Source organism: Acipenser ruthenus, chromosome 39, assembly GCF_902713425.1.
Source record: "Acipenser ruthenus chromosome 39, fAciRut3.2 maternal haplotype, whole genome shotgun sequence".
Lineage (NCBI taxonomy): Eukaryota > Metazoa > Chordata > Actinopteri > Acipenseriformes > Acipenseridae > Acipenser > Acipenser ruthenus.
The window spans coordinates 8,073,690-8,085,021 of record NC_081227.1 but is presented as its reverse complement, the minus strand read 5'-3'; the positions used below and the strand labels follow the sequence as shown (position 1 = coordinate 8,085,021).

At 37.4% G+C, this 11,332-nt stretch overlaps 1 protein-coding gene across 2 annotated transcripts in view; it reads right to left on the bottom strand.

Annotated features, from left to right (window-relative positions):
* The window catches only part of LOC117397446 (major histocompatibility complex class I-related gene protein-like), a 33,410-nt gene that overhangs the window by 2,327 nt on the left and 19,751 nt on the right, over nucleotides 1–11,332 (bottom strand). The window contains exons 4-7 of one of the 2 annotated variants that reach the window (XM_059009621.1): nucleotides 5,071–5,358; nucleotides 3,128–3,238; nucleotides 1,948–1,980; nucleotides 737–788 (exon numbers count right to left, since the gene is read on the bottom strand). In XM_059009621.1, coding sequence (XP_058865604.1) covers nucleotides 737–788; nucleotides 1,948–1,980; nucleotides 3,128–3,238; nucleotides 5,071–5,358 — 484 coding nt within the window. The remainder of the gene's footprint in view (nucleotides 1–736; nucleotides 789–1,947; nucleotides 1,981–3,127; nucleotides 3,239–5,070; nucleotides 5,359–11,332) is intronic. The other variant, XM_059009622.1, reaches the window with a different exon arrangement.

Genomic DNA, 11,332 nt, shown 5'->3' with positions numbered 1-11,332 from the left:
CTCAGGCTCTCCTCTGAACTCTACCCTCCTTGTTGGTGTGCTGTGCTCTGTCCTATCAAGACAATGCTGGAGTATCAGTGAGAAGCAGGAGCGCTCTCAGGCTCTCCTCTGAACTCTACCCTCCTTGTTGGTGTGCTGTGCTCTGTCCTATCAAGACAATGCTGGAGTATCAGTGAGAAGCAGGAGCGCTCTCAGGCTCTCCTCTGAACTCTACCCTCCTTGTTGGTGTGCTGTGCTCTGTCCTATCAAGACAATGCTGGAGTAACAGTGCACGTCACTGGCCAGGTTTACATGCAGTTCCAATTTTCACAAGCTGTTATCATCTTTCTCAAGTTTAGCAGGAAGATGTCACATGAAGCATGAGAATAGATTTACAATCATCACATTTGATTAAGAAGGGGACACACAAGCGTACTTTTGACACTGGTGTCCATTATTCATGTCAGACTCACAGGAAACACAAAATCTCATGTAGCTCAGAAGAGTCAGGCAGCTGTCAACTTAAATAACAAACCATAGGCTATAGAACCAATCTTAAACCACAGGTTACAGCTGGTTCTCAAGAGAATACTGTGAGTTCAAGTACAGAACTTTAAAAAGCCCTTCATTCAATTGAACAAAAACAGTACATATTTTGAAATGTAAGCAGTGCTGTTTTAATACATCTTTCTGGGGTGATAATTGATTGATTTAGAAAAAGAACAGAAATTAAAAGTGCATGAAAATGTATCTTCACCTGTCATTGGTGGAGTTGGATGAGTTGGATGAAGCATCACTTTGTTCCTTTGCTGAAATAATAATAATAATAATAATAATAATAATAATAATAATAATAATAATCAATAAAAGCAGACACCAGGAATGAGGAGATCTTTCATAGAAGAGCCTGTAAAGCCCTTCTCACTTGGGTTTATATTTGAATGTTACTGTAGTTTAGTATCTAGCAGGTGTGGCATTAGAAAACAATGAGCTCCTAAAAGCAGAGCAAACCAGGTAGAGACAGCTCTGCAGAAACACATAGATTACAACTCTGAACCATAGAAAACAATGAGCTCCTAAAAGCAGAGCAAACCAGGTAGAGACAGCGCTGCAGAAACACATACATTACAACTCTGAACCATAGAAAACAATGAGCTCCTAAAAGCAGAGCAAACCAGGTAGAGACAGCTCTGCAGAAACACATAGATTACAACTCTGAACCATAGAAAACAATGAGCTCCTAAAAGCAGAGCAAACCAGGTAGAGACAGCTCTGCAGAAACACATAGATTACAACTCTGAACCATAGAAAACAATGAGCTCCTAAAAGCAGAGCAAACCAGGTAGAGACAGCTCTGCAGAAACACATAGATTACAACTCTGAACCATAGAAAACAATGAGCTCCTAAAAGCAGAGCAAACCAGGTAGAGACAGCTCTGCAGAAACACATAGATTACAACACTGAACCATAGAAAACAATGAGCTCCTAAAAGCAGAGCAAGCCAGGTAGAGACAGCTCTGCAGAAACACATAGATTACAACTCTGAACCATAGAAAACAATGAGCTCCTAAAAGCAGAGCAAACCAGGTAGAGACAGCTCTGCAGAAACACATAGATTACAACTCTGAACCATAGAAAACAATGAGCTCCTAAAAGCAGAGCAAACCAGGTAGAGACAGCGCTGCAGAAACACATAGATTACAACTCTCAACCATAGAAAAGATATTAAGAAGGTACAGGCAGTTTCTACAGATCAGTTTTCATGTAGCGCAAGTTAAATTGTTCACAAGAACAGTATTTAAAGAACTGCATTCTAACCCCTATAACAAATTCAGAGTCGTCTTTTAAATTGTAATTCTTGAATTCAATTCTGTTTGTTTTTCTCCAGCCTTGATCTTCAACACATTAGAAGTGTTTTATTTCTTCTACTTAAATCTATACAATTAAAACACATCTAAAATACTCACTCTGCGCTGGTGTGTAGTCAGGGCTCCTGGCACCTAGGAGTGAATTACAAAACTCAGGGTTACTGTATTTACAAGTGAATCTATCAGCAGCTTCATATCATTGAGAAATGTATTGTCATTATTCCAGACACTGGAGAAGGTTGTGATTGCACTCATGTTATTAGAGCACACATGCCAGGGCTGGATTCACTTTCCCTGCACCCAGCCCTGCTTTATACAACTATAGGACCCTGTTGAGATTCATTGCTAAAAGCATTCCCTAAAATCACACAGAAACTCTGACCTCGTGCACTAAAACCACAGCAGATATTTTTCTGAAGATTCTGCCAGTTACTCTCCTTCATGTGCAATTTTTATTTTAAACGCATTAAAAGAACAAAAATAGTAGCCCAAGTAAAGTCATGACTGGGGGCTCCAGTCATTTCTGCTTTAGTGACCAGGGTGACCCGTCCAGCTTTGGACAAGACTGCCCTGAAATTGTGGGTCAGTGTCTCTGTCCAGGGTCTCCCAAAATATCCCGGTTTCCTTGAGTTCCACCGACTGCAATGAGATAAAGACTGAGAGAATGTACAGCAGGTCTAGCTATATGCTGCATTCAGCCTCTGTGTCACTGATGTGTGGGTTCTTGTTGTAAAGCACTTCTAAAATACTAGATTCATGTCCTTATCGGCACCTGGAAGAGTCCTGTTGAGCTTATAAGCACACATTATCATCATGTGGTTTTCCAAGAGCATAGCATGTGTGTTAAACTCATGTTGGGTAACGTTTCCAGTACTCTGCAAATCTGGATCCTTGGGTAGCTGTTTCAGGAGTTAGGGATCTATCCATCCTCACTGCCCCAGTGCTGGCAGCAGTTTATTCACCTAAACTTTAAGGCCAGCTGAAAGCTGAGTCCAGAGAGGACTGTGGAAGACATCTCTTCAGATTCCTACATGGAGGAATCAGCAGCCCAGTGCAAAGACTAGTACAGGCACCTTTTACACATTTACTGCAGGAGAGACCAGCGGCATTAAAAGACTGTGATAATCTAGAAATGGGAGTTTGTTCATGTTAATCTCATAAATGTGTATATTTCATGTCTCCATCATGTCTATTCTGTACATACAGAACACAATTCATAAAGGAATTAGAAATGCAGCATTAATAAAGCAGCTCTTAACCCCGCCTCCCTCTCTCTCACCTGATGCTCTTTTCTTCCAGATGAGAGCTCCTATGATCACTGCGATGATCAGACCCAGAGCAGCCAGCACACCAGCAGCAACAAACCCCATGTTGAGAGCAGCCTCTGGAACTGCAAACACACAGGAGACTGTTTAGCAAAAGCAATCAGTGAAGATAATGACCCACATCCCTGCAGCGGGAATCAGGCTCTATTTAAAGCACAGTAATACCAGTGCTGTGAAAGTTTACCACAGTCATTTAGCATTTCCAGTAAAACCAGTCTAATCCGGCCCCTCTACAAACCGGCATTCTGGGTAATTCAGCATGATTTACAGGTCCCGACCAAATCCCTTTTGAAATGAATGGTGTGCTCCCCTCTACAATCCCTATTGAAATGAATGGTGTGCTCCCCTCTACAATCCCTATTGAAATGAATGGTGTGCTCCCCTCTACAATCCCTATTGAAATGAATGGTGTGCTCCCCTCTACAATCCCTATTGAAATGAATGGTGTGCTCCCCTCTACAATCCCTATTGAAATGAATGGTGTGATCCCCTCTACAATCCCTATTGAAATGAATGGTGTGATACAGTCCTCTACAATCCCTATCGAAATGAATGGTGTGCTCCCCTCTACAATCTCTATTGAAATGAATGGTGTGCTCCCCTCTACAATCCCTATTGAAATGAATGGTGTGATCCCCTCTACAATCCCTATTGAAATGAATGGTGTGATACAGTCCTCTACAATCCCTATTGAAATGAATGGTGTGCCCCCCTCTACAATCCCTATTGAAATGAATGGTGTGCTCCCCTCTACAATCCCTATTGAAATGAATGGTGTGCTCCCCTCTACAATCCCTATTGAAATGAATGGTGTGCTCCCCTCTACAATCCCTATTGAAATGAATGGTGTGCTCCCCTCTACAATCCCTATTGAAATGAATGATGTGCTCCCCTCTACAATCTCTATTGAAATGAATGGTGTGCTCCCCTCTACAATCTCTATTGAAATGAATGGTGTGCTCCCCTCTACAATCCCTATTGAAATGAATGGTGTGCTCCCCTCTACAATCCCTATTGAAATGAATGGTGTGCTCCCCTCTACAATCCCTATTGAAATGAATGGTGTGCTCCCCTCTACAATCCCTATTGAAATGAATGGTGTGATCCTCTCTACAATCCCTATTGAAATGAATGGTTTGCTCCCCTCTACAATCCCTATTGAAATGAATGGTGTGCTCTCCTCTACAATCCCTATTGAAATGAATGATGTGCTCCCCTCTACAATCTCTATTGAAATGAATGGTGTGCTCCCCTCTACAATCTCTATTGAAATGAATGGTGTGCTCCCCTCTACAATCCCTATTGAAATGAATGGTGTGCTCCCCTCTACAATCCCTATTGAAATGAATGGTGTGCTCCCCTCTACAATCCCTATTGAAATGAATGGTGTGCTCCCCTCTACAATCCCTATTGAAATGAATGGTGTGCTCCTCTCTACAATCCCTATTGAAATGAATGGTGTGCTCCCCTCTACAATCCCTATTGAAATGAATGGTGTGCTCCCCTCTACAATCCCTATTGAAATGAATGGTGTGCTCCCCTCTACAATCTGTCTATTCTGGAATCCGGCATGATTTTTAAGTCTCTTCTTTCATAAGGGTGCATCCATGAGATAAACTAATCTAGCACCAGCTGTTCTTAAAGCAGACCCCTTTGTGAAGTGCTATCAGGAGGGAACTTCAGCTGGGAAATCCCTGTTGCAATAAAAAGCTTTTGAATTGAAGAGTGTCTGTACTGTTTTTTGATTTCTCGTTGTATACTTCAGGTACAGCCTCCCTCCCTCCCTCCCTCCCTGCTCACACAGTCTATTTCAGTACCAGGGTCTTAGGTACAGCCTCCCTCCCTCCCTCCCTGCTCACACAGTCTATTTCAGTAGTAGGGTCTCTCTCTCTCTTACCCCATTTCACATCCATCTTCTCATCCAGACTGGCGTGGTCCACCTGGCAGGAGTAGCTGTGTTTCTTCTGGTCCTCAGGACTCACTGTCAGGGTCTTTCTCAGCTGGTAGGTTGTGTCCCCGTTGGGTAGCACCTCTCCACTCCACACCCCCTCCTCCAGCAGAGCCTCACCGTCTCTGATCCAGTTTACCTCAACCTCTCGGGGGTAGAACCCCGTCACGTGGCAAATGACATCCGTTCCTGCAGATTCCCGCGCTTTCCTCTGTATCAGAGTCACTGCAGGGCGGACTGGTGAAGGAGAACATCAGTACTGTTACAGTTACACCCCAGGATTGTTTCATGCAGTATTCAATCACACTGCAGAAACATCCTGCACTCTGATTGGCTGAGAGGGTATATGTAAATGGAGCTAATGTATGGCTGATCTGAGTGTAGCTCTAGCCCTGGCATGCTGGTCAGTTTGAATTGGAACTGATCTCATCAAAACAGATCAGCTCAGCAGTGTCTTAGTTAACAGCAGAACAAACAGGCATTGTGTTTTTACAGGTACCTTTGTGTTTATAGTAATTGAATAGCACAGTCTGTGCATTATCAGTGATCTTAGCATAGCAACACATTTCTTTACTGTTTCTATAGAGGGTTTGTTCTCATGTTTCAGAATGCTCTCCAGCTGTAGCTAAAACACTTTAAAGAGAGTGAGCTTTCTAAAATGGCCCGTGTGATTAATATATGTTTATGTGTCACAGTGTTTGCTGTGATTTCATTCATTTCGATTTCGTAATGGTTGTTTTTTTGTATTTGTTTCCCAAGTGATGAGTAATGTAGCTTATTTCTTTCTGAGCTTTTCTGAATGCATACAGTAGTACCTCATTATGATCTAATTGAGTCACTTTCATAGCACTCAGGTTGTCGATATACAATGCAATACAAAAGCTCGATACATGTGAGCAACACGCTGGTTACCAGCTCAATGGATTATTAACATGCAGCAGTGCAGGTGAAAGCAGAAAGCTGAACATGAAATCAAATCTTCACAGTTTATACAGATGGGCAACATACAGGCCACATTCATCACATAACATCAGGGTTACTAGACTACTTTACCAAACTTCCCAAAGCTGAACAGCACAAATATAAAGAATACATTGTGTAGGAAGAGATGTGAGGAAACTGAATGAATGGGCTCTACACAGACATTTCCAAATAAAGCTCACTGAATAAAGACTTGTCATAGTAATGCAAACACCAGGCAGTGTTTACAAACTGGTTAACCCAGAATACAACTGCATTTGAACAACGGACAATAAAAAATACAAACTATAGATTATAGTTACAAAACACAAGGGAAATCAAGGACACAGATAAAGTCAGTGTGTAAGTGCTTTTTCAGATTGATGTTTGAGGGACCTTTTAAAGAAATCGCTTCCTTCTATCTTCTCAGAAGCTGCACACAATGATGTCACACTCTATTAGGAATATCACTGTATCTCTGCCATATCAACTCTATTAGGAATATCACTGTATCTCTGTCATATCAACTCTATTAGGAATATCACTGTATCTCTGTCATACCAACTCTATTAGGAATATCACTGTATCTCTGTCATATCAACTCTATTAGGAATATCACTGTATCTCTGCCATATCAACTCTATTAGGAATATCACTGTATCTCTGTCATATCAACTCTATTAGGAATATCACTGTATCTCTGTCATATCAACTCTATTAGGAATATCACTGTATCTCTGTCATATCAACTCTATTAGGAATATCACTGTATCTCTGTCATATCAACTCTATTAGGAATATCACTGTATCTCTGCCATATCAACTCTATTAGGAATATCACTGTATCTCTGTCATATCAACTCTATTAGGAATATCACTGTATCTCTGCCATATCAACTCTATTAGGAATATCACTGTATCTCTGCCATATCAACTCTATTAGGAATATCACTGTATCTCTGTCATATCAACTCTATTAGGAATATCACTGTATCTCTGTCATATCAACCCTATTAGGAATATCACTGTATCTCTGTCATATCAACTCTATTAGGAATATCACTGTATCTCTGTCATATCAACTCTATTAGGAATATCACTGTATCTCTGCCATGTTGAAACTTTATCTAGCTGCTTGTGAGATCTCTTCTGACATAAGCAGGCAGCAGGGTCTTCATGTAGTTGAAAGCGTGTGTAAATCCCATACCGTGTAAATCCAGGTGTGTGATTGTGGTTTAAAAAAACAAGGTCTGATTTCACCCCCTGCAGGTTCATTTATTAATGCAGTGTTTGCATCTAGAGATTGAGCAGCAATGCAAATAAGATGAACAAAACTAAACTATCTGTACCTGCACAATTGAAACTATAAACACTCAGTTAGTATCTGATGAGTTAAACACAAGGAATACTGTATGAGATTGTTACTTTACCTTTAAACTATAAACACTCAGTTAGTATCTGATGAGTTAAACACAAGGAATACTGTATGAGATTGTTACTTTACCTTTAAACTATAAACACTCAGTTAGTATCTGATGAGTTAAACACAAGGAATACTGTATGAGATTGTTACTTTACCTTTAAACTATAAACACTCAGTTAGTATCTGATGAGTTAAACACAAGGAATACTGTATGAGATTGTTACTTTACCTTTAAACTATAAACACTCAGTTAGTATCTGATGAGTTAAACACAAGGAATACTGTATGAGATTGTTACTTTACCTTTAAACTATAAACACTCAGTTAGTATCTGATGAGTTAAACACAAGGAATACTGTATGAGATTGTTACTTTACCTTTAAACTATAAACACTCAGTTAGTATCTGATGAGTTAAACACAAGGAATACTGTATGAGATTGTTACTTTACCTTTAAACTATAAACACTCAGTTAGTATCTGATGAGTTAAACACAAGGAATACTGTATGAGATTGTTACTTTACCTTTAAACTATAAACACTCAGTTAGTATCTGATGAGTTAAACACAAGGAATACTGTATGAGATTGTTACTTTACCTTTAAACTATAAACACTCAGTTAGTATCTGATGAGTTAAACACAAGGAATACTGTATGAGATTGTTACTTTACCTTTAAACTATAAACACTCAGTTAGTATCTGATGAGTTAAACACAAGGAATACTGTATGAGATTGTTACTTTACCTTTAAACTATAAACACTCAGTTAGTATCTGATGAGTTAAACACAAGGAATACTGTATGAGATTGTTACTTTACCTTTAAACTATAAACACTCAGTTAGTATCTGATGAGTTAAACACAAGGAATACTGCATGAGATTGTTACTTTACCTTTAAACTATAAACACTCAGTTAGTATCTGATGAGTTAAACACAAGGAATACTGCATGAGATTGTTACTTTACCTTTAAACTATAAACACTCAGTTAGTATCTGATGAGTTAAACACAAGGAATACTGTATGAGATTGTTACTTTACCTTTAAACTATAAACACTCAGTTAGTATCTGATGAGTTAAACACAAGGAATACTGTATGAGATTGTTACTTTACCTTTAAACTATAAACACTCAGTTAGTATCTGATGAGTTAAACACAAGGAATACTGTATGAGATTGTTACTTTACCTTTAAACTATAAACACTCAGTTAGTATCTGATGAGTTAAACACAAGGAATACTGTATGAGATTGTTACTTTACCTTTAAACTATAAACACTCAGTTAGTATCTGATGAGTTAAACACAAGGAATACTGTATGAGATTGTTACTTTACCTTTAAACTATAAACACTCAGTTAGTATCTGATGAGTTAAACACAAGGAATACTGTATGAGATTGTTACTTTACCTTTAAACTATAAACACTCAGTTAGTATCTGATGAGTTAAACACAAGGAATACTGCATGAGATTGTTACTTTACCTTTAAACTATAAACACTCAGTTAGTATCTGATGAGTTAAACACAAGGAATACTGCATGAGATTGTTACTTTACCTTTAAACTATAAACACTCAGTTAGTATCTGATGAGTTAAACACAAGGAATACTGTATGAGATTGTTACTTTACCTTTAAACTATAAACACTCAGTTAGTATCTGATGAGTTAAACACAAGGAATACTGTATGAGATTGTTACTTTACCTTTAAACTATAAACACTCAGTTAGTATCTGATGAGTTAAACACAAGGAATACTGTATGAGATTGTTACTTTACCTTTAAACTATAAACACTCAGTTAGTATCTGATGAGTTAAACACAAGGAATACTGTATGAGATTGTTACTTTACCTTTAAACTATAAACACTCAGTTAGTATCTGATGAGTTAAACACAAGGAATACTGTATGAGATTGTTACTTTACCTTTAAACTATAAACACTCAGTTAGTATCTGATGAGTTAAACACAAGGAATACTGTATGAGATTGTTACTTTACCTTTAAACTATAAACACTCAGTTAGTATCTGATGAGTTAAACACAAGGAATACTGTATGAGATTGTTACTTTACCTTTAAACTATAAACACTCAGTTAGTATCTGATGAGTTAAACACAAGGAATACTGTATGAGATTGTTACTTTACCTTTAAACTATAAACACTCAGTTAGTATCTGATGAGTTAAACACAAGGAATACTGTATGAGATTGTTACTTTACCTTTAAACTATAAACACTCAGTTAGTATCTGATGAGTTAAACACAAGGAATACTGTATGAGATTGTTACTTTACCTTTAAACTATAAACACTCAGTTAGTATCTGATGAGTTAAACACAAGGAATACTGTATGAGATTGTTACTTTACCTTTAAACTATAAACACTCAGTTAGTATCTGATGAGTTAAACACAAGGAATACTGTATGAGATTGTTACTTTACCTTTAAACTATAAACACTCAGTTAGTATCTGATGAGTTAAACACAAGGAATACTGTATGAGATTGTTACTTTACCTTTAAACTATAAACACTCAGTTAGTATCTGATGAGTTAAACACAAGGAATACTGTATGAGATTGTTACTTTACCTTTAAACTATAAACACTCAGTTAGTATCTGATGAGTTAAACACAAGGAATACTGTATGAGATTGTTACTTTACCTTTAAACTATAAACACTCAGTTAGTATCTGATGAGTTAAACACAAGGAATACTGTATGAGATTGTTACTTTACCTTTAAACTATAAACACTCAGTTAGTATCTGATGAGTTAAACACAAGGAATACTGTATGAGATTGTTACTTTACCTTTAAACTATAAACACTCAGTTAGTATCTGATGAGTTAAACACAAGGAATACTGTATGAGATTGTTACTTTACCTTTAAACTATAAACACTCAGTTAGTATCTGATGAGTTAAACACAAGGAATACTGTATGAGATTGTTACTTTACCTTTAAACTATAAACACTCAGTTAGTATCTGATGAGTTAAACACAAGGAATACTGTATGAGATTGTTACTTTACCTTTAAACTATAAACACTCAGTTAGTATCTGATGAGTTAAACACAAGGAATACTGTATGAGATTGTTACTTTACCTTTAAACTATAAACACTCAGTTAGTATCTGATGAGTTAAACACAAGGAATACTGTATGAGATTGTTACTTTACCTTTAAACTATAAACACTCAGTTAGTATCTGATGAGTTAAACACAAGGAATACTGTATGAGATTGTTACTTTACCTTTAAACTATAAACACTCAGTTAGTATCTGATGAGTTAAACACAAGGAATACTGCATGAGATTGTTACTTTACCTTTAAACTATAAACACTCAGTTAGTATCTGATGAGTTAAACACAAGGAATACTGCATGAGATTGTTACTTTACCTTTAAACTATAAACACTCAGTTAGTATCTGATGAGTTAAACACAAGGAATACTGTATGAGATTGTTACTTTACCTTTAAACTATAAACACTCAGTTAGTATCTGATGAGTTAAACACAAGGAATACTGTATGAGATTGTTACTTTACCTTTAAACTATAAACACTCAGTTAGTATCTGATGAGTTAAACACAAGGAATACTGTATGAGATTGTTACTTTACCTTTAAACTATAAACACTCAGTTAGTATCTGATGAGTTAAACACAAGGAATACTGTATGAGATTGTTACTTTACCTTTAAACTATAAACACTCAGTTAGTATCTGATGAGTTAAACACAAGGAATACTGTATGAGATTGTTACTTTACCTTTAAACTATAAACACTCAGTTAGTATCTGATGAGTTAAACACAAG